Source organism: Schistocerca americana, chromosome X (genome assembly GCF_021461395.2).
Source record: "Schistocerca americana isolate TAMUIC-IGC-003095 chromosome X, iqSchAmer2.1, whole genome shotgun sequence".
Classification (NCBI taxonomy): Eukaryota; Metazoa; Arthropoda; class Insecta; order Orthoptera; family Acrididae; genus Schistocerca; species Schistocerca americana.
Window position 1 is genome coordinate 725,836,199 of NC_060130.1, and position 25,141 is coordinate 725,861,339.

General features: G+C 36.3%; 1 protein-coding gene across 12 annotated transcripts in view; it reads right to left on the bottom strand.

Annotated features, from left to right (window-relative positions):
- The window catches only part of LOC124555505 (twitchin), a 367,233-nt gene that overhangs the window by 181,655 nt on the left and 160,437 nt on the right, over nt 1-25,141 (bottom strand). For all 12 annotated transcript variants that reach the window (XM_047129451.1, XM_047129441.1, XM_047129452.1 and 9 more), the window contains 10 exons: nt 24,914-25,080; nt 22,033-22,168; nt 21,253-21,534; nt 20,157-20,462; nt 17,013-17,117; nt 14,410-14,607; nt 13,347-13,471; nt 10,478-10,634; nt 7,073-7,372; nt 4,523-4,697 (listed from right to left, as the gene is read on the bottom strand). In XM_047129451.1, coding sequence (XP_046985407.1) covers nt 4,523-4,697; nt 7,073-7,372; nt 10,478-10,634; nt 13,347-13,471; nt 14,410-14,607; nt 17,013-17,117; nt 20,157-20,462; nt 21,253-21,534; nt 22,033-22,168; nt 24,914-25,080 — 1,951 coding nt within the window. The remainder of the gene's footprint in view (nt 1-4,522; nt 4,698-7,072; nt 7,373-10,477; nt 10,635-13,346; nt 13,472-14,409; nt 14,608-17,012; nt 17,118-20,156; nt 20,463-21,252; nt 21,535-22,032; nt 22,169-24,913; nt 25,081-25,141) is intronic.

The following is a 25,141-nucleotide window of genomic DNA, read 5'->3' on the forward strand; positions in this document are numbered from 1 at the left end:
AGTGTTTGCTAACATGATAAACATGGTCAGTGCAGTTTTGTTCCCCTTACTTCTGATCCATATTTGTCTGGCTGCTGACAAATAAGCCCCTGGCCACAGATACTTTTATTCACAAACAATTTGCATAAAAAGAGGATATTTCCTGTACATTATGTGCATTAAAACTGAATAAACAAAAAAATAAATGGAACCCTCGCCCCAGATTCAAATGTTGACCCTCACATGCAAGACCTCTCTGCAATGCTTGATCTGCCCTTATCAACTATGCTACACTTCAGTACAGCACAACTGATGCAGGCTATACCATGTATTAGTTTTAATGCTGTCACAGTATTACCTTAGTGTTCAGCAGCATTTTAGTGTCTCATTCTCTAGAGAATATACTTATGATTTTCATTTTTTAATAATATTATAACATTATGACTTTCTACTATGGTGAGGAGGTAAATATCGAGACATCTGTTGTGTTTTCTAAGCATACCAGAGGGTCAAATGTTTCCAGGATAGATATAAAATTGCAGGTTGCATAAAACCATGTCAGTAAGGGCAGCTTAATCACCCTGTGTAAAAAGCAAATGATACATTATAATAATTGAAAACTTCCCAATTTCTAGTCAACAGACCACAAATGTGGAATATACTCTGTCCTCATAATTTAACACACATATGTGGTGTAAGATAAAGTCTGTGGCACAAGTCCATAACCAGACTGTCGACTTGACTGCAGATAGAGTGCATCCTTTCTATTCACCACTGGACAAGGAGATGGAGGAGTGGCAGGCCCCTCACCCCGGACACCTTACACCCCTGAAAAAGTTCTTCCATACTGATTTTGACAGCAGACTGAGTGATTTGGAGCATCCTGGAGGAAGCACACGAAGGAAAAATCCCCACCATACCCAGACTGTTTGTGGGACATCCAGGGCCAGAGTCTAGTGCTCCACCCACTAGACTAAGGCAGCCACTAATCTATGAAGTAGTCATATTTAATTTACCTGTCATAAACTTAATGACAACAAAATGCACATGGAATATGCACACTGTTTTGACTGCAAGTTATGTGATTTTCATTTACCATTATAACTCATTTATCTATTTCTTTATAAAGCATGTAATTTCAAAATCTGATGAATCATTTGTAATAATGGCCTATTCCAACAAAAAAAAAAAAAAAAAAAAAAGCAGTATTCCCTCATATCTATGCCTACTTCCTATGGTATAATATACCTGTCACCTACATATCAACCGAGTGAGGTGGCGCAGTGGTTAGCACACTGGACTCGCATTCGGGAGGAAAACGGTTCAATGCTGCGTCCGGCTATCCTGATTTAGGTTTTCCGTGATTTCCCTAAGTCGCTCCAGGCAAATGCCGGGATGGCTCCTTTGAAAGGGCACGGCCGGCTTCCTTCCCCATCCTTCCCTAATCCGATGAGACCGATGACCTTGCAGTTTGGTCTCTTCCACCATAAACCCCCCCCCCCCCCCCCCCCCCTCCCCTACATACCTGATTAATTTGTCAAAAAGAATTTATTAGCTGAGACTCTTAATTTGTGAAAAAGAATTTATTAGCTGAGACTTTTCTATGTGGCAGGTGAACTCTACTTTTGAGTCTTCAGTGCATTGCTGTTAATGATATAAAAGTTAAATTCAGCATCTGAATATTCAGGATTCCCTTCTAGCTGCATTAGGACATACAAATTCACTCATGAGTGTATCCTGTGGTTGTTTCTGTGTTTATTATCTAATGACATAGATTTATAATATAACACACACACAATTTTGCATCACACACTGATTCATTTCTTTTATAATTTTCTATTTTTTTCCAAGCATTCAATTAATTTCAGTATTCAGTACATACTATAATCTATGAGCTAATAGCATTACAAAGTTGTAAATCACTGCAGGTCAAAAAAATAAAAAAATCATGGTAATCTGATATGGCTTGGTGGCTTAGTGGGTAAAAAAAAGTACCAGACTACAAGCCAAAGGTCAATTGTTGCTTTGTTTACCTCTGGTAATGATTTGTTAATCTGAAAAATACTAAGGTGCAACATGGTTCCAAGACCACATTAAACTGTAGGTTCCCCTGTAACTGGCTGAATCAGTTATTTAAAAGGGCATGGGCAGGTAAAAGTATACCTCTTTCAATGTGACCATGCCTAGTAAAGAACTGTGGTATTCAAACCAATCTTCAGGTTAATGACAGCAGTATGATCATGGTCTATTGAGATAGCAGTTTGTGTTCCATGATATTTCTGCTCACATCAATGCAGAACAGGATCTCACCAAGCCCTGCAGCAGTAGTATCTGAGGTGACAGACAGATTGTCCGTTAGGTCGTGCAATGTCATGCACCTTAAGTAAGGTAATGGGCTCATTTGCTACATGACAAGTATCCACACAGACTATGTGATGATGTCCGGAGCACCACAGCCTGTCAGCACAGCAACCACTCTTGCAGCTCCCCACGATGTGGCAGCACAGAGAGGTATGACTATAGTGATGTGCCCAAACACAACACTGAACACAAGAATGGCACCATGTCATCTTTTCAGGCAAGTCCTAGATATGCATGCATACTGTCCTGACCTACATCCATGCAGAGGATGTTAAACTGTTGCCCTGGCTAACATGTTCTCTAGATCTTTCATCCATTGAAAACATCTGATCATGGGTAGCTGGCTGCCATCAATCAGTGCTACTACAATTGATGAACTTTGGCAAAGAGTCGAAGCAGCATGGAATGACATCCCCATTTCAATTGTCTAGGCTCAGTTTGACTTGATGCCTAGGCAGGTTACAGCTACTGCTGATGACAGAGGTGGCAGAACTGTGTATTAAATTTTGCAGCATGTACACCACAAAATCATTTACAAATTTAAACAAGTATTCTTCCAAGTATATGGTATGATAAGTAAAAATTTGTTATTTGCTTTCCTTCCTGGTGTTGCACTATTAACGGCCAGGGGTGTATTTACAGCAACTGTTTTCTTGGCACTCCCCTGACTGGAGACAGTGGTCTCTCTCTCTCTCTCTCTCTCTCTCTATATATATATATATATATATATATATATATATATATATATATGTGTGTGTGTGTGTGTGTGTGTGTTTTTTCTACTTTGGACGAAGGATTTTTGGCCAAAAGCTTAAATGTACAGCAGTCTTTTCATTGTGCCTATCTGTAACTCAACATCTCCTCTATATGGGGAGAAGCAATCTATTCTTTTCATGAAATTGTTCTTTCAGGAGTAGTGCATTTTCATAGTTCCAAGTGAATACAATGGACAAATTATAGTTCTACGAAGAAAACTATTTAGGATTATGTAGCAAGCAGATATAGTAATTGCTAGGTTAAAGTTATGAGTCAAACTACCATTTTTATCCATGACCAATGTGATTCCATGATGATGTTACAAACCTTCAGGGATAATGAAGAAGGGTAAATTTATCAATGTGAGGTAAGGGATCCTGTTCTGGAAATGACCAACTCAAAAGTTATAAGCAAAAATCATTATGATACCTCTGACAGAGGAATATGTGTACTGGTACTGTTGTTGCTATGATCGTAAAGCACACATTTAGTGTATGGGCAAAAGTAAGAAAAAATGTCAAGCAAACATGGGCTCTAAAATACTTGCCTTAAGAGCTATAATCATTAGCTCGTCTATGAATTTGAGAAAACATCTCTTCTACTGCAAGCTCTTTGGTTCCTGTATTTTTGGAGGAGGTGGTATGAAACAAAACAAGAAAAGAATGTCCACTAAACATGGGCTCTAAGATGCATACTTTAAAGAGCTATTGGCATTTGTTCAGTAGAATAGATGCGTTTCAAAGCTGCGACGGTGAACATGTGCTCATAGCTCTTAAGGTATGCATTTGAGAACCCATATTTAGTGGACATTATTTTCTTGTATTGGCCTATACTACACCCTCCAAAATTATTGAAAGCAAAGGGCTTGCACTAGAAGAGAAGTGTTTTACAGTACTGAATGTCAACAATTGCTCATAGCTCTTCAGGTATGCATTTTAGAGCCCATGTTTATTAGATGTTTTTTCATTGTTTTGGTCCATATTATTACCTCCAAAAGTTGTACACCCTACAATCTTAACAACAATAGTACCAGTACATGTATTCCAGTGTCGGAGGTATCAGAGCGATTTTCATTTATAACTTTCGACTCCATCATTTCTGGAGCAGTATCCCTTACATCAGGTTGATACATTTACCCTCCTCCATCATTCCTGAAATTTTTCAACATCATAACAGAATCACCATTTTGTCTTATGCACTTCTTCTGTAAACATATGTATAATGATGAACCCATGAACAAAACAGCTACGTATGAATGACTAAATAAATAGAACATTAATACCATTCACATTTCCTCACTTAACTCATGGTCAGCTATACTTATTTCGGAATTTGTGGAAATTAATAAATTACTATTTCAGTATCGTGTCATAAAGAACCTGATAATAAGTGCAATAAAATACAGAGCAGAAGAACAGGAGTTTACCTGTCTCCAGGAACTGTTAACGCGTCAACCCAGTTTCGCCCTTCCTTGTCACGCATTTGAACAATATATTTTTCTATTGGAGCTCCACCGTCACTCTTTGGTTTGGACCATTCCAAATCAACAAAGTCCTTATCCCAATTTCTTGGTTCAGGTCGTCCAGGCTTGCTTGGTTCATCTGAAGGTAATAGTAAAATAATGTTTTAACACAGTTTAATTTACTCAATTATCACATATGTATTTGACAAACAAAGGTATTATTTCAGTACTTCAAGAAAAAAATACACTATTCCAAGAGAAAGGATATTTTTCATCAAGTACTTGATTTGATCTCCATCTATGAATTCAGTAAAACATATATGATGAAGCAATTTTTTCTCTCTGTTTGTCAAGGATTCAACATCTCAGTGGGATCGAAGTGAGCAGAACGGAACACAGCTTCAGTCTTCAACAGTATGTAAAAGTGCCAGTTATGTTCTTTTTGAAGGAGAAATACTGTAGTTTCACTGTAATGATTTATAAGAAAGCACTGAACTTTAATTACAATGCCCACTTGAATTTCAGCTCTACTCTTTCTAACTGTCTGTGTAGACCATTCATTCCAGTACCTTGTTATGTACAACTGACATTAGTACAACTTGGTTTTACATGAGGTGGTACATTTTATTACTGAACTGACTGCATATGTTAAAATATTCTCCCTTAAAAACAAATCAATATGCAAATAAAAAATTAAGTAATGAATTTTTCTGTACATATATACTGTTGCACATATGGTACTGGGTATATCCATGTACAAAATATAAAAAAAAGGTTTTGTTACTTTCCAAAGAGAAAAAATAGTAGAAGGTAAAAATTGAAAAGGCATATATTTACTTATGTGATAAAATATTTTATACATAAAATGTATGACAAATGTTTTATAAAATTTTAGGGTACAGTAACATTAGACAACTACTCTAGTTTGTTACCCATATAATCAGCACATTGTGAAAACAATTCTTTAATAAAAAATATGTGACAACTTCTCTGAATGCATTTATTTGATCGGTGCTCTTAATAATTTCTGGCAGCTTATTGTAGAATGCTTTACCTGACTGATAAGCACTCTTTTGACACAGTGTTGTGCTGGAAAAGTTTACATGAATATTTTTCTTTAACCTAGTATGTTGCTCATTAAAAGCAGTGTTTGGGGAAAAGACATTCTCCATCTTAATCACATTAAAAAAAAAAAAAAAGTTTACACCAACTTTTATTGTTTGCTTTTTATTATTCTGGTTATTCCATTTTGCCTCCTGAATGTTGATAAGGCATGAGAAGCCTTACCAGCATGTGCATCTGAGAAAAATACAGTTCACAGTTTTCACTGTTTAATGAGCTGCATTTCTTGATAGTACTCTGATTATATACATTAACTTACAGAGTTGTGAGTTTAAAGATGATATAGGAGAGTTCCATTTTAGATTTTCTTCCATGCAAAAGCCTTTGTCACAATGATATTTTGAAGTTAATGGTTGTTTACGTGAATTACTGGCTTTCCTGCATTTTTATTGTGCTGGGTCTGAAAGTGTAGAGTAACACTTTCTGGTGGGGCTTAAGATGAGCCTGTTTGTTTAGAGCCACTGAGTAACTTCACCTGTGATGCATAAGTGGTACAATATTCTCTACTTTTTGCTTCAATAATCAGGCTGCAAAGTGTATTACTTCCGCATTCTTTACATGTGAGGTCAGGTCATTTATGTGCATTAGAAAAGAAAATGTTGCCAAGATAGGTCCCTGCACTACACCATGTGAAAGTAAGGATAACTCTGAAAAGTCATTCTGTATAGTGCTATCATGCTTATGTTTGACCTCTGTTATATGACATTGATTACTTAAGAAAGATTTCAGCCACTCATTTGGCACACCTCACACACCATAATGGTCAAGTCTGTTAAAGAGAACTGAATGATCTATAACAACAAAAGCCTGTGTCAAATCTAAGAAAATACATGAGATTTTGGAGTGTTTGTCAAATGCATTTAAGATGTGATTGAGAAGATTAAAAGCACCAGTTTCAGTGGAATGCTGTGCTCTGAAGCCATGTTGATATACTACTTTTACTGAAAATTTAGTTAGCCAAGCTGAAAAGAGTTGTTCAATAATTTTTGAAAAGCCAGATAATAGTGCCACAGGTCTATACGTTGAAATTTCCTTGACATCTCCCTTCTTATATAGAAGTATCACTTGAGAAGTTTTAGATCTGGGAGAATGATCTCTGACAATGAAGAATTGCATACGTTTAATAGGGATGTGAGTACAAAGTTTGTTGCTATTTTTATCACGTGATCAGGAATCTCATCGTCACCTGCCAAATGACCATTTTTTAAAATGAGTTTATGACTTCTAGTAGCTCAACTTCACAAGCAAGTCAGATGATATGTTTTTTTTTCTTTTCTTTTGTTATTTATACTCAACACATTCCCCATAAAATAAAATATGCTGACTAATTAAAAGCTGAAATCAATGACAATGAATATAGCACATTCAATAGAGTGAATGAGGCATACTAACCAAATGGATTTTTGGCAATGATTGGTTTCTCAGTCTCCAGTTCTTCTGATTCACCTTCCTTGTTCACAGCCTTCACTCGGAATTTGTAAGGCTTTCCTTCCTGCAATCCAGTAATATTAGCCTCAGGTTCCGTTGAACGCCCACAAGGGATCCATTGCCCAGTCAATGGATCCAGCTTCTCTATTTCATAATACTCTATAGGACTTCCGCCATCATCATCTGGTTTCTGCCATTTCAACTTGCAACCATTCTTTGTGACGTCGGATACATCTAATGGACCCTTTGGTTTCGTTGGTTTTCCTGAAAATATTTGTTTTGGCTCATAAATTTCAAGAAGAAAAATCAGGTACAAGTAAACACAGTTCTTGTCTAAATGTAGTGCAATATACCCAAACTAAAGATTCTCCTTTTTTGTTAGTATAACCTTTTATGCCTTTTGCTATACAAGATTTAGTATTAACTAGTCGACAATAAACAGTGTTTAAAGGGAAAAAATACATGTCACTTAGCATATGAGTTTGCAAGGATTTACTTGTAAGTTATTAAGAAACAAATCAGAAAATAAATATCAGATTTGTCAAGCAAGGACTTCTACAAAACGTTCCATTGAAGTGGGTTTCCCTAATTCTGGTTATGGGATTTTCTCATGTTATTGGATAAAAGAAATACTTAAGTGTCTGTAATTCAATCTTCTAATCAAGATTCAGAAACCCTCCGTTAGTTGTTACCACTCCACCATCAATTGCTATACATTGCTTCCTACTCATATTTTCTCTCCCAATCATCTTCCTTTGAATCCTTTCTAAATTTCTTTGAGCATATTATTATTTTTACGTTTCAATATGAGTGGAATTATGATGTACAATTTATTGATACGAGCAAAAGTTTTACATACACCAACTTTACTTCATCTTGGAGGTGTTTTAACGTAATTCACAAGCAAACTTGCTGGATATTAGATGAAACTACAAGTGATAAAGATAAAAACATAAGTTTACAAAAGAGTATTAACATCATTTTGTAATGGTCTTTTATTGGAACCAGTAAACATAGCATAACAAAAATCCTCCCCATAAACAGAAGAAACTGTCTTCTTAACATTGCTTCTCTTGAGCTAAACAACAAAAATATCCACCCACCTTTGATAAACACATAAGGACCACAATGAAAAGAGAAGGTGACCAAGGGCACACAAAACAGTAAATATGTGGCAGATATATATGGGCCCCCAAAGAAGATTTTTGGTTATTATGTTGCACAGTATATGATACTCATACCATGTACAGTCTACAACACATTAAACAGTTGTTTGAAGAGCAAACACATTTAAAATTATATGATTAATATGGCATGGCACATCACATTAAATTTTTAACCATTAAGCATTTAATCTTTAATATCTATATACATTGCAATTTAGTAAATGAATTTTTGTGTAAAAGTGAACAACTATTTAGGAAAATTCTTATTTTCAGTATGAATAAAAAGGGAATCTGAAACATATGACTGTGAAGCAAATTTGAGGTCATCTTGCCACATCAGCTATGGCAACTCTTGGATAACCCAAAGTAGGCTTACTTCTAAATCAATGGTTCCATATAAATTACTTTGTTTCACTGAGCACATATCACACTTAAAGATAGATCAGTTACATTAAACTCAGTTTTTTTTCATTTATTCTCCACTTTTATTTGCTCTCTGGTTACCAGGGAAGCCAACATGTACTTTCAAAATTCAAGAGCTGATTTTTTGGAAATGGTGTTTATACTGCCTATGATATTCACTATTTGGTTTCTTGTAAAATAACAGGTTATCAAAGCAAGCTGAAATATGCTAGGCATTTGGGTAACTGAATGGCAAGGGTCATGATGTGTTACATGTATTACAGTATATGCATCAGTCAACTGGTATGTGCCCATGGTCATTCCAGAAAATGTATACCAGCAAAAAGTATCTATAAACTTGTGGGAAGACTACCATCTAATACACAATTTGTCAATAAATTGCTACACTATGTGATCAAAAGTATACAAAAACCTGGGTGAAAATGACTTATAAGTTCGTGGCACCCTCCATCGGTAATTCTGGAATTCAATACGGTGTTGGCCCAGCCTTAGCCTTGATGACAGCTTCCACTCTTGCAGGCATACGTTCAATCAGGTGCTGGTTTCTTGGGGAATGGCAGCCCATTCTTCATGGATTGCTGCACTGAGGAGAGGTATCGATGTTAGTCAGTGAGGCCTGTCACGAAGTCGGCATTCCAAAACATCCCAAAAGTGTTCCATAGGATTCAGGTGAGGACTCTGTGCAGGCCAGTCCATTACAGAGATGTTATTGTCATGTAAACACTCCACCAAAAGTCGTGCATTATGAACAGGTGCTCAATCACGTTGAAAGATGCAATCGCCATCCCCAAGCTGCTCGTCAACAGTGGGAAGCAAGAAAGTGCTTAAAACATCAATGTAAGCCTGTGCTGTGATAGTTCCATGCAAAACAACAAGGGGTGCAAGCCACCTCCATGAAAAACACGACCACACCATAACACCACCACCTCTGAATTTTACTGTTGGCACTACTCACACTGGCAGATGATGTTCACTAGGCATTTGCCATTACTACACCCTGCCATCAGATCGGCACATTGTGTACCATGATTCGTCACTCGACACAATGTTTTTCCACTGTTCTATCTTCCAATGTTTACACTCCTTACACCAAGTGAGGCATCATTTGGCATTTACTGACATGATATGTGGCTTATGAGCAGCTGCTTGAACATGAAATCCAAGTTTCCTCACCTCCTGTCTAACTGTCATAGTACTTGCAGTGGATCCTGATGCAGTGTATAATTCCTGTGTGATGGCCTGGATAGATCTCTGCCTATTAAACATTACAGCCCTCTTTAACTGTCAGCAGTCTCTGTCAGTCAACAGATGAGGTCGGCCTGTACCCTTTTGTGCTGTACGTGTCCATTCACATTTACACTTCACTATCACACCAGAAACAGTGGACCTTGGGGTGTTTAGGAGTGTGGAAATCTCACGTACAGGCATATGACACAAGTGACACCCAATCACCTGACCACTTTTGAAGTCCGTGAGTTCCACAGAGCACCCCATTCTGCTCTCTCACGATGTCTAATGACTACTGAGGTTGCTGGTATGGAGTACCTGGCAGTAAGTGGCAGTGCAATGCACATAATATGAAAAACGTATGTTTTTGGGGGTGTCCGGATACTTTTGATCACATAGCGTATATGTATCCTTGTACGTTATGTATGTCACTTAATGCATACTGCCAAAATTAAATGTGTTTGGAATTGAATATAATTTGTTCACCTATTTACGTCTTAGACAGTGGATATAAACTCCACTGAGGTGTAAATTTAATTCAATAACGGCTTACCTAATACTGTAATGTCAATTTCAGCAGAATCTTCACCCACAGAATTTTTAGCTACAATTTTATATTTTCCTGTGTGGGCTCTCATTGCTTTCATTATGAAGAATTTTGTATTGTAGTCAATGTTATCTATTCGAATTTGATCTTCAGTCTTTAGTTCCTGCAAGCCATAGATAAGACAAAATAAAAATTTATGTATTAAGTGGAAAAATACAAATAACACTATTGTAATCATCATTCATCTCTAGAACAGACTATGCACAAGATTGTGACACACATATAACTATTGCTGTATGACCAACATGAACTCCAGATCTGATGGTGAGCTAAATTCTATTTTCATTACATCACACAGGTGGCTCATTAAAGACACTGATATGAAATATTTTCAAGCTAGATTTGCAAGTGTAAATTATGCTAAAACAACAACAACATCATACATAATGTTTCCTGTTTCATATCAATCTTTATTCACTATTTATCATACTGAATAGGCATTTAGGGAACCTGCATGGAAATGTCCATTGCTCCCATTACATGTATTTCAAATAAGTTTTGGGTTATTTAGCAGATCTGAATATAGGTTTTCCAGACAATGTACATCAGTAAATAAAGAACAGAAAAACTGGATGCTGAACCCAAAGTTCAATAGAATGGTTCTACAATAATGTAATCCCCAACACTCAGCAATGTTCAACGTGTATCTACAAACTGCAGTGTGTCACAGATGAGCCCATATGGCAAACATGTGCATAAAGTTTGCCAATGGTTCTCTTTTTACCAGATTCTCATCTTACACCATGGCAAGGGAATGCCCCCAAGCAGGGGATCCTCCAAAATGAGAATATTTGTACTTAACACCCTCATCAGTAAAATGTTAAACAAAAGAAGGTATGAGTTTCATTTCCATAGTCTAAAAAGTCATTAGAAATACAAGATAAAAGTGAAGCAGGTAGGTGTGTAGAGCTGTGTTTCTTATACGGAAAGTCTTGTTTAAAGTCAACAGTGTGGGACTCTGAAATTGCTTCCCAATTAATACAACTGTATATATAAGCACAGTGGACAGAAGTTAACCACCCTAGGATACTTCACGTTAATTCTGTGTGATGCTGTCTCTAGCCTAGTTAATGACCTCAGTTCAGTGAAGAAGATAGTCCACAAGTTCTTGAGGCTAAAGCCACTCACTGAGGATTAGATCTCATTGAGCCACCAAATTGTGGGGATGTTGATTGCTACGTTTAACCTGAAGCTCCATATAGTCCCAGACATCTTCTATGGGATTAACATTCAGTGATTTAGCATGTCGGTCACTGTGCAATAGGGTGTCTCAGTGTTTATCAAACCAGGAACATAAATGTGCAGCCCTGCAGACATGGCATGTGACAAATTGGAAGACAGTGTTGCATTCATTATTGTTCTGTAGTGCTGACGTGGGTTACAACCAGATGGAGCCTGCTATGAAAAGTAATGGCACCCCAGACCATCACTCCTCGTTGTTGGGCCATATGGTCGAGCGAAAGTTAGGCTGGTACCCCACCACTGTTTGGGGCATCTCCAGACATGTCTTTGCTGGTCATCAGGGCTTAATTTGAAGCGGGACTCATAACTGAAATCAGTTCTACTCGTCAATAAGATTCTGGGCTGAAGATGTGTCTGGAGATGCTCTAGATGTAAACGTAAACATAAACTCTGTCCACGGGTCCTGGCGGCCCCATCGGTACTGACTGGCCACGTCATCTTCAGCCCACAGGTGTCACTGGATGCCGATATGGAGCGGCATGTGGCCAGCACACCACTCTCCCTGCCATATGTCAGTTTACGAGACCGGAGCTGCTATGCTACTTCTCAATCAAGTAGTTCCTCAGTTTGTCTCACAAGGGCTGAGTGCACCCCGCTTGCCAACAGCACTCGGCAGACCGGATGGTCACCCATCCAAGGGCTAGCCCACCCCGACAGCACTTAACTTAGGTGATCTGACGGGAACCGGTGTTACCACTGCAGCAAGGCCATTGGCGAAGATGCTCTAGACAGTTGTGCAATACCAACCTGACTGTCGGCCGCCATATGGCCTGACAGCCAAGAGTAATGGTCTGGGGTGCCATTTATTTTCATAGCAGGACACCTTTTGGTTTTCATTCACACTACCTTTACAGCACAGTGGTATGTCGAGAACACTCTACGCGCTGTTTTGTTGCCCGTCATGGCAAGCCATCCTGGGCTTACATTTCAGCAAGAAAATGCCCACCCATACATGACTAGAGTTTCTACTGCTTGTCTTCATGCTTGCTAAACCCTACCTTGAACCAGCGAGGTTATCAGATCTTTCCCAACTTGAGAATGTTTGAAACATTTTGTGCGGGCCCCTCCAACCACCTTGAGATTTTCATGATCTGATATGTTAATCGGAGAGAATTTGTCATGATATCCCTGAGGAGGACATCCAATAACTCTTTATCAATCAATACCAAGCCAAATAACTGCTTGCATAGGGCCAGAGGTGGACCAACACATTATTGACTGCTCAATTTGTGAAGCTCTTTCTCTTGAATAAATCAATCATTTTTCCTGGGGCTGTAATCATTTGTGTGTACATGTATATCACATCTACCAATTTCCATCACATTCAGATTTTTTTTTGTTAAGTGTAAATGATGTACAAATCTGAATTATTTTTGATTATCCTAACTTGGTATACAGGATGCTCAGTTTGTAATTTTAAACTGGTGCAAATGTGTATAGAAACAGTGCTACTGAGTCTCAAGCTAAAGCAATAACAGAAAAATTCATGTGAAGATATTACATCTGTATACCAGAACCAATCAATTATCAACATACAAGAACTAGTTATTGATGCTGTAAGTTCATTACTAACCTTATCTTTGAAGTACCAAGTGACTTCTGGTGGTGGCTCACCAATAATATTTATATCAAGACTCACAGTCAACCCAACTTTCAAAGTAATATTCTGTAAATTGGTGCGATCAATACGTGGTTTCACTGAAAAATAACAATTTTTAATTTTTATTTTGCAATTTAATAATAACTATTTGAATTGTTTAATATATAAAAAGGATTTTGTAAAGATATCATTCATGTAAGACATCTGTTACACAGTGTCACTGGCTACATATTGCAAATAGAAAAAGCTTCCACAAAAAGGAATGTACTTATTTCTGTAATTAAGATGACTGACAAAGATCACTGTTTCAAGAGAGATCACCAATGACTGGCCATGATTTAAGGGGGGTTTAAGGGAGATTAGTTACAATAAATTTCGACTGCACAACTACATTACAATTTCTTGGAACGAGTGACAATGGACATACAAAAATATAGAAAAACTGGCATACTTCGCTTGTTTAAACACTAACTTCTATATAATCTGCTTTTGTGAGTCCTTATTATTTCTGTGCGTTATTTAAACCCTAGCTGCTGATCGGTAAGAGAGGAGCACATCTGTGGGTTGCCAGTACTGACTGAGGAACAAGTAAACATTCCTGCTCTCACAACTCCTCTAGATCCATAGTCTACATCAATCTTTCTCTGCTTCTCCAATTCCCTTGCCAATTTGTCTTTTTTCCATATAAGCAGGAACAGAGAAAGACTATATGTCGACAATAGTATTGATTATTAGACAAAAATGTTGCAAGATTTGCTGGTCAAGGAATTTGAACTATAAATATTATTTTGTGGGATTAATATTAATAACAGTGATTGCCGATGAAGTATTCAGGAGAAACAGATGGTCAAGCGCTATAATATGGGAGATCCTGGAAAATACAGTAGTGTTGTTCACCCTATCTACAGATATGTGTACATTGTGGAAGGCACCTACATCCATTGTTACAGAAGCTAAAAATATATGTCATACATTTACTAAATATCATATTTTCTAGGTTTTCAGTTACTGTTTTTATTATAATAGATATACTTACAGAATCTTGCTTTGGCAGTGTGTGGATTTGTTTCCTCACTGGGATCTCCTGGGCCTGCTTTATTAACTGCCCTTACTCTAAATTGATACTGGTTACCTTCCTCTAATTTTGGAACTGTCCCCTCACAAACATTTCCAGGTATCTCAGCACACTTCACAAAAGCACCTCCATACTTGTCCATCATTTCAATTACGTAACCTGTGAAAAAAAGTTTATAATAACTTATAACTTACACTTTTAATGGTTATATCATACAGCTATCATTTCAACAAAGAGACCTGAGTAAGTTGATCGTAAAACATGGAAAGAAAATGTGGCTGAAAATTCGGAATGAAAATCAGTAAAGTATAAAATAAAACTGCATAAAAATGCATATTTCTGTACAAAACGTATGAACATTGTTTCACTATTATTCAGTATTGTTTGTTTTCATAGTTTCCAAAATGTATGAATATAAGATATTAACAATATTGTTCAATGATGTTCCTTAAATCCAAAACTTCAAAGGAGATCAAACGTACTATGTCAAAATTTGCTATAACTTCCCAGAATTAAATATGTGTAATGGATATATTGTAACACTAGAAAAGTACTGTGAGTAATTATGCACTTACAGATGTGACATTGCAGCTCAAAAGTACACTAATACCCACAGGTTGATTAATTTTCAATTAGTAATATGCCCAGAGGGGTTTTGTTTGAGAGAGTCCCAAAATTTATAAATTTGTACATGAATGTCATCAATTAGGAAAATAAAGGTGTTGCTAGGTATCTGGTGACACCATACACAACAATTTCTTCAAGAATAAAAGTGAATTTATCAGCAGCAAACTTTTCTCCACACGACGTAATTACACAGCTCATTTTTGGACACATTCTCAGTTTTTTTTTTTTTTTTTTTTTTTTTTTTTTTTTTTTTTTTTTTTTTTTTTTGTCCAACTAAACACAAAAAGAGCAAGGATAAAATCTGGCTTTGTATAATGATTAAGGAAAGAAGAGGGTGAAATCACATGCTCAAGCTGCAGGTAGTTACAATAAGCTGTTCGAGTAATTCACAACAGGACAACCATTATCTGCACACTGGGAAATTACGAAGGATATTCCACAGGTTTCACTCCTGCCTCTACAACTGCTATTGAACTGTATCAACATTCTACCACTTTATTTGAACCAAGAGGCAGAATCAACCCTTTGTACATATGATATGAAGGGTGTTTTCAAGTTCAGTACAGAAAAATTTGCAAAGAAAATAATAAATGATGTGAAAAATTGGAACTTGTTTCGCACAAATGGTCAACTCTAAAGTATACAAATTACAGTTCCAATTATTGCACTGTATTAGTATTAAACCTCATAGTAAATTCATTCAATTATGACATATTTCTCCAAAACTGATTAAGAAATACACAAAAAGAATACTAAAAAGAAGAATGATCTGCACTATCTTCTAGTGACTTTAACTTTGGCTCAGAAACAAGGGAAATACAAAATTATAATGTTTTTGACACTTAGCCTAGTGAAATGTGATAACAGTGTTTTAAAATGCAGGTAAGGATGTTCTTTTTAAGCATTCCTTCCACATCATGCAGGAATTCTTAAATACTATTAATTGCACAAAAGTGTGTAATCAGAATAATAGCTGGAGTCCATCCAAAATCACCTTGCACACATTTAAGGAACTCAGGATATTCACAATACATACATTCACCTATAAAATTTGTTATTAATAACCCATTCCAGTTCAGAAATAATAGCAAAGAACATAGCTACAACACGAGAAGAAATGATGATCTTCATTATTCTGGGTTAAATCTGATTTTGGCACAGAATGGGGTGAATTATGCTGCCACAAAAATCTTTGGTCATTTGCTAAATAGTATTAAAAGTCTGACAGATATCCAAGAAACATCTAAAAACAAATTCAAAGAATTTGTGAATGACAACTCATTCTACTCCATAGATGAATTTTTAGATACGAGGTAGTGATTGTAAGAAAATTATATCGTGTTAAAAGAAAATTATATCGTGTTTAACTGACCCATCCATATCATTACGAAATGTCGTATTCATGATCTATGGAATAAATATTAATTTAATGTATGAACAAATGTTCATGTGTCTTTTGTTGTGTACTAATAATCCCTGCAGATGTACTGTCAGTATATGCTTAGATGAATTAGGAGCACTGAATCTTCAAAAGCCGAAATATCTGAGTATTGATGACACATGGAATTAATTTATTATTTGTTTTTATGGTAGGCCAGAATTCCTTATGAGGTTCCTGTTATTCGGGTGATAATTTATGTTGGATTACACATGATCTTCCAGAAAATTTTGCCATTCAATAAAGACCAGTTTTAAATACGCCTGGAAAAAATTCAGTACATGGGAGTCTTACTAGTTGGTATGAAATTGTCTAACAAAGAGTTCTTTAAATGTATAAATGTGTCTCATACATACAGATATCATGAAATATTTGCACATAGCAATTTTTATTTCTGTTCTCAATAAATAATGCATTTGTATTATGATATAAATGATCATTTGATGGTAAGTGAAATAAACTAACAAATAAATTTGTGGAATAAACAAAATGTTCATACCAGTGATTGGAGCACCGCCATCTCGAATTGGACGCTCCCATTTGAGTTTCACCATGTTTTCATTCCAGTCTACAATCTCCGGTAAGCCAGGTGCAGATGGAGGATCTATAAATTTAAGTTAATTCACTGATAAATATCATATAAACCATAATTATTTTGCACTACAGGATTGTTTAAATAAAGAAGGTATCCTTTACGAATCAAAAAATAGTACACAATATTGAAAATTCATTTTGTTTTAATATATTCATAATTTAGCATATTGTCATCACTAATGGTGTATCTCAACAGGAATTTTCTAAATAATAATGATCTTGGCATTTGCTATTTATTTCCTTTCAGATACACTATTATAATTTCAGCTTTATAGCCACTGTCAAGTGATTCATTATTGTCCTTTCAAAATTAGTTAAATTTCATATTGTAGTACAAGTCAAGATCTTCACATTCATTATTTTGGCATAGAAATATCATAATCTTGTTAATGCCATTTATAACATTTTTTTAAGTATGCAGTGAAAGTATCATGTAGGTTGAGTCACTCAAATGATGAAAAAATGAAAACATTATCATTTGGACAATTCTACATGACTGTGACTCCTAAAAATAAGATGATCGTCAATACCATTAAAGCATTAGAGGGTAACAAAATTCATCAGAGAAGTTGATTTTAATATTGATAAATGGTGCCCACTACATTATTCTCAATACTGTTCCTTTAATAGTTACAATTTTCATCCTATACAAATATGATGTGTGTCACATTCGGGGCTGGAGTTCTGCACAAGATTCCATACCATAGTGTCACTAAAATAATAATACTACCTGAAACTTTTAACTCTACGATATGTTGTGAATAACTGAGTGAAGGTAGAGGTAGCACAAGATAACTTGACCCTGTGCAGAAACACATTCTCATTGTCAGCACTAGGCAGGTCCACCCCTCTGTTCCAAAGCGGCAGTCATCTCAATTTGTTGCCACCTACTGAGCTGTGTACCTCATCTGTTACAAATGGAATATTTTCTGACACCTTCAGTACAACAGTACAACTGGTTAGTGACTCACTGCACTGTGGGAATGGATGCGTGCACATGCCAGCTGCCCCACAGTCTTCCTCAAATAATTTCAAAGAAACTATTTGGCGGGGGGAGGTGGGGAAGGGGGGGGGGGAGATTTTCTCTCTCTCTCTCTCTCTCTCTCTCTCTCTCTCTCTCTCTCTCTCTCGCATCTCATAGTGTCATTTGTGAGCTTCATGATGAACTGCCTATCATTTCATTAATGGTCATAGTTGTTGTTGTGTTATTTTTACATTAAGAAAGCTACAATGCAAAATTTGAATAGTTTGCAATGAAACATAGGGGTCACTATGAGTTTGTGTTTGGTGCATGTTAGATCATACACTGATGCATATGAGGTGTAGCTAACATACTCAATTGCTCTTTAAACTTGAGACAAGATTTATATCTGTATTCAGTCTCAAGAAAATGGTTTGTATGTGGTGCACTCACTTCCACTTGTGAGTGCAAATGACAGAGTGGAAGTGAAATATTAATAACATCCTTCATATCTCATAAATGGTTTGATATATCAAAAACACATTTTGGCAAATAATAGCAGGCAAAGCAGAGAGTATTTTGCCATATAGTTAACACCTGAAACTTTCTTATCTACCACAATACATGAGTAACTACAGTATTTTCAGTGAAATAGTATAATTGTGTTAAGTGCCTTCAACAGCTGGTGAAATGAGAATTAGTAAGTAAAGAAAATACACATTCATTTTAATCTACATCTACATCATTAAACTGCAATTCACACTTAAGTGCCTGGCAGAGGGTTCTTCAAACCACCTTCAGACTATTTCTCTACAGTTCCACTCTCTAACAGCATGTGGGAAAAGTGAACATTTATATCTTTCTGTTTGAGTTCTGATTTCTCTTATTTTATTATGATGATCATTTCTCCCTATTTATGTTGGCAACAATAAAATATTTTCACCCTCATAAGACAAAATTGGTGACTGAAATTTCATCAAAAGATCTCGCCACAATGATAAATGCTTTTGTTTTAACAATTGCCACCCAAACGTGCTTATCATATCCATGACACTTTCTCCCCTATTTCGTGATAATTCAAAATAAGCTGTCCTCCTTTAGACCTTTTCAATGTCCTCAATCCAATCTACCTGGCAAGGATCCCTACCACACAGCAGTACTCTAGCAGAGGATGAACAAGCTTAGTGTATGCAGTTTCATTAGTAGATCTGCTACATCTCATAAGGGTTCTGCCAGGAAAACATAGCCTTTGGTTTTTTTGTTTAATAATAGACTGTTCCAAGATTCTATTCCAATTGCAACTGCATTAGCATGTTATTGAAGTGAAATTGTGTAAACCCCTCTTTTTTGGCAAAAGAAGCTACTTTTAACATATCAACAGATGACAATAAATTGCTCCTTCTCCTGCAATATCAGTGTATGTTGAGACCCATTGTGTTTTTAATAATAAACAGATGACCATTCAGATTATTGGTCATACTGGCATAACCCATTAATACAACTGTTTGCCGACTCTTAAAAGGTCTGTTTGTGAATAACCTTCAGCAGTTGCACAGCATTTTTTCTAGCATGCAGTGGCTGCTTGCAGAGAAACCACCACCACAACCATTGTGCCCTCCCTTACCAGGCTATCCACAAAGGTATGGTCCAGTTATTTTGTGAGCACTCTGCCTAAAATATGATGGCTGTCTAATTATGAGTAGCTACATGTAACTGTCAGTCTTTTTTTTTTAACAGAAAGCTATCTAAGTATATCTAATGCTTTCTAAATACAATTTTCTCCAGCAAGTCAAAAGAGATTGTTGGCGTTAGATTGTACATTCGTCATCTCATCAGCATTAACATTTTCAAAAGAGTAATTCTTATTGACGCTTCATAAATGTTATGCCAGTAACAGTTCATATATCCTATCAATAACAATCAACCCATTAGCTAGAATGAGAATCAAAGACAGCACTGGGCTGGCACAGTGAGATTTAAAAATGCATTCATAGTCAACTATCCATGAAATGAGCATTGCAGTTGTGCATCAGAATAAAACAAATCTATCTTATCAATTTAATTAGTCACAAATTCACAACTTCTTACCATATGGATTCTTTGCAAGAATGGCTGTATCAGTCTCAAGAGGTTCAGATTCACCTTCCTCATTCACAGCCTTAACCCTAAATTGATATTTCTTGTTGGGTTCTAATCCTGTAACCTCATGCTCAGTTTTCTCTGGATCTACAAAGCCAGCTGGAACCCAGCGACCTGTAGTTGTATCCATTTTCTCAAGAACATATCCTGTTAGTGGAAGACCGCCATCATCCTTTGGCTTGCTCCATTTCAGCTTGCAGCCTTCTTTGTGGACATCACTAACTTCCAATGGGCCCTCTGGCTTCCCTGGCTTGTCTGTACACAAATTTAACAATAAAAATATGTAATACTGGCAAATGAATTACTATCTGTTAATATTTTATTTAAAGGTTTTACAGAAATAAAAATAAAGAGTTTCATTAGTAATAATAGGATTCTAATAATAAAATAATTGTAATGAGATCAACTCCTTTTTATATAGTCACACACATTTTGCATGAATATTCCATCCTTTTTTGGGAGTCAGTCTGGGATATTATTAATTGTACACTCTGGCTAAATAAACACACACAGTAAAATGCTCAATGAACTTAATAATCTTGCTTTCAGGATCTGTACCTTGTCCAGCCTTAAAAATTGTTCAAATGGCTCTGAGCACTATGGGATATACATCTGAGGTCATTGGTCCCCTAAAACTTAGAACTACTTAAACTTAGCTAACCTAAGGACATCACACACATCCATTCCCGAGGCAGGATTTGAACCTGCGACCATAGCGGTCGCGAGGTTCCGGACTGAAGCGCCTAGAACCGCTTGGCGACAGTGGCCAGCTGTCCAACCTCCAGACATATAAAAACATCCTCCCAGAATAGGTATTAAAAAAAAAGATGGAATATTCAATCGGCAAGAAAAACTTCATGAAACACATGCTGCAAGAAATTTGTTTGTACAGGGTAAAAGAAGGAAATACCATACCTACAACCAGAAACCATGTAACTACTTTATAGCTATAATGTATTTGCATGAAACAAATATTTCTTTTCACATAGAACAGATTTAAAAATAATTTGTGTATGTCACTGCATAACAAGTTGATGGGACGCACCAAGAACAATAACGTCGACTGTGGCTTCATCTTTCCCAGAGTCATTTTCAGCTTTGATGGTATATGTTCCAGTGTTTTTCCTTGTTGTATCTGACAATGTCAGTTTTGTGTTATAATCTTCATTTTCAATTTTTACAGTTGGCCCATTTTCCAGAACTTTGTTAGCAAAACTCCACGTGATAACTGGAGGTGGCTCGCCCTTAACATCAACATCAAACTTCACAAACTGACCGGCTCGTACAGTAACCTTCTGCAATTTCTCACGGTTGATTAGTGGCTTCACTAAAAAAAGGAAAAGAATTTAAACATAATCTTTGCAACTCAGTCACTGAATTAGTAGTAGTTGCAGCTTTAGACAAAATGATTTAACATATAGAATTACAAATAACAGACACAAAACTGCTGTTTACTTTACATGTAAAATCTGTTTAATAACTATGAAAAGACCTATAATATTTAAAACCATATACTTACCAACATGTACACACACATACAATGAGAGAAAAGAAATCACTGTAATAACTACTAGTACTCAAAAATATTTGATGTTCATTTTACAAAACACTGTAATTTCTGCATCTGAGGATAAAAACATATTTTTTCCTTATATTATTCTATGTTAAACAAACAAACCTGCAATGACATACTCTAGAATGATGAATGTAAATGGCATTATTACATCACATTCTTTTAAGACTGATAGTACACATGAGATTCATGCAGGTTAGATATATGAAACAATGTCTAGAAGCTCTAGGCCATTAAATAATTGACACTTACAGAACCTGGCCTTGGCAATGTGTGGTTTTGTTGAATCACTAGGCTCTGAAGGACCTGCTTTATTGACAGCTCTTATACGGAACTGGTATTGATTACCCTCCTTCAACCCTGGAACTCGGGCTTCTGTTGCAGGTGACTATAAGTGAGAAAAAACACAGAAATTAGTACCAGAATTTCTTGGTTCTCTTGATCTTTTAAAAATGACTAAAAAATACAATGACTCATTTGTTTTTGCCAAATGGTATATAACAACTCATGATTTCTTTAAACATGACAACAATGAAACTTTAAATGAAATATGATTAAAATACACACACACGTTTACATGAGCATTTCTATAACATAAAATTATAATTAACTTTTTTCCTTGACTCACAAGTTTTTGATAATGATGAATAGTGACAGAATTCTAGTGCAATTCCACAAAGATGGAAAGGTGTAGCGATTTTTGAGTGAAGAAGCAGTGTTCACATTCATTCAGAGTAACCAGGAAAGCAGTCTACAGTTGCAATGTAAGCTAGTCCCATTCCAAACACAATTTCATGCCCATCTCAATGTGCCACTATACAAAGCATGGAACAGTCTTTGACTTTTACCCATACAAAATTCATGGACTATAGTGATGTGTTTACCACTTCCTGATGTGGTTCAGGTCAAAAGAAAGGAACCTATCTGCAGAGGATATTCAACTGTTCTCTATGCGCAGCATATGTTGCCCATAGAGGAAGCTTGTGTTATGGTTGGAAGTACAGGTCAGACATCTCTGCTTGATTGGAGGTGCGAACAACATATTTTGTTGTAGTAGAGGATTAACATGAAATGCTTAGTGGACTGTTGGTCATTCCAAATTAAATGTTTTTTTCTAGAATGTTTGGCAGAAGCAGGGAAGAAAGCCAAAAATTTAATAGGCATGTGACATTTTGAGTATCATAATCCAAAATAGAGGGGAGAAAGTCCCCTAGCAAACCATGAACAGCAATGAACAGCACTCTCACGAACATACTGGATGCATCCTTTCATGAACATACTGGATGTGTCCTTTCAGAATATGGTATACATATTGATGTAAACCACAAGCACTATGTACTGGTGGGTCCTCTCACCAGAGGAGGAATCCAAGCATCAAGTGGTAATGCCAATCTGGAAGCATGCTTGCAGGACTTCATCTCACCTACATTTCTGAAAAGACTTAAGCCATGGCTCTGCAGAACATTCAGAATTACTCTCAACTTATGAATTAGTTATTCACAGAAGACAAGTATTGGAGAGACCTGCAGCTGGCAAAGCCAGCAAATATATATTTTATATGTGGTAGATCAGTTGTACAGCCTTTTTTTTATTTGATAATTCATACACTATAACAAACACATTTTTGATATTTTATCTTTAATGTTGTAAGATGACTGTGGTGTTTATGAAACTTCGTGTACAACACTCTACAAACAGTTTTCCATTAGATTTTGTTTCTTACTGTTCCATACCCTACTGTACTTTGCACAACATACTTTTGACTGATGTACATCTTTCATTACTGATATAGCATAAATATAGGAATATGTAATAGCCACTGATAATCAGTGCCAGAAGGAAATTGGTCACTGTTAAAACATGCAAAATATGTGGGCATGGACTTACAGAAATTTTACATGAATAAAATGATGCAAGCACTTGCAGTTATGAGAATCCAGAGATGCCTACATAAAAAATGAAAAAAAGCAGTACAGTCAGAAGCCTCACAAATGCAAATTAAATACAGTAATAGTTATGGGTGCCAATGATATTTACGGGAATGACTTATCTAGTGTTGTTAAAAATTTGAAGGCTGTAATGGACTGTACTGAGAGTAAAACAAAGCTTGTTTTTGGAATACAATGCAGACATAACCCCATAGCTGCCTTATGAGTGGATACGGAAATTAACACCAATAGACAGTTCAAGATGATCTGTAAAGTGTAAAAAAACACTCAGTTTTTTCCTGATAATTATCTGCAGAGTGAAAGTTACACAAGACATGGATTGCAAATAGACAAAAATGGCAAGAGACTTCTCAGTTATAAAATTCTGAAAGTGCTGAATGCAGCCACCTTAAAAGGAAATATTGTCTCCATAACATTGTTATCGTGACAGTGCAATCAATAGCAAGACCAACATCATCATCCTAACCACAAATAGCAGTGCAGCAATCAGCAGCAACTGCAGCGCCACTATCATCACAAATTACACTAAAAGTGCAAATATCAACAGCAGAACCACCAAAATTGGCTGCGCCAGCTGAGCCATCTCCACCACTGGTAGGAGCAGTACCACCATCACCACCATTTCAGCTGTTGTGGTGACCATTTATAGTCCACAGATGGCCATCGGAACAGACTACGACATAATCTATTGCATCATGACATAATGATGACATATGTTTACTAATGACAAGCTGTATGGGTATTAATGTTGACACAATAGCAGCCATGACAGTAAGTTTTTGCCGATAAAGACAATGAAGGATTTTATAGAAAGCTCAAAGCTTTACTCAATTCTGATGCAGTAAGAAAATGGAGAATGTTTTATCGAATATTTAAGGTAGTTAAATTCACAGCAAAAAGGCCTGCATTTCTTTTCAAAGTTGAGATTATGCAAGTGAGAAGTAACTAATGGAAATAACACCAATGGCAAGTGAGCCACAGCTGATGAAACAAAATCTGTTTGGTTCTCATGCCATTACAAAGTACAGCACTAAAGGTTGTTAGACCATTACCGTGTCCACAAGTAATGGTCAAACTACTTGAGAAAGTTCTTGTGAGAATTACAATTTGCAAATAGTAGAAGATTTTAGTGGTAAGTGAAAAGTGTAAATATGGGAATCACAAAAGTCTATTAAATTACTTACAGTTGTGGTTAGAATTTCATCCCATGAGCTGCTGAATTTTTCTTTCTTCTCTATGACATATCCAGTAATAGGAGCACCACCATCTCTCTTTGGTGCTTTCCACTTAAGGTCAACACGATCAACATCCCAGTCAACAATTTCTGGAGTTCCTGGTTTTGAAGGGATATCTGGAAAAGAAGTAGATTGTAGTTATCAAGTTCTACATCAAATGCATGTATTTAGAAACAT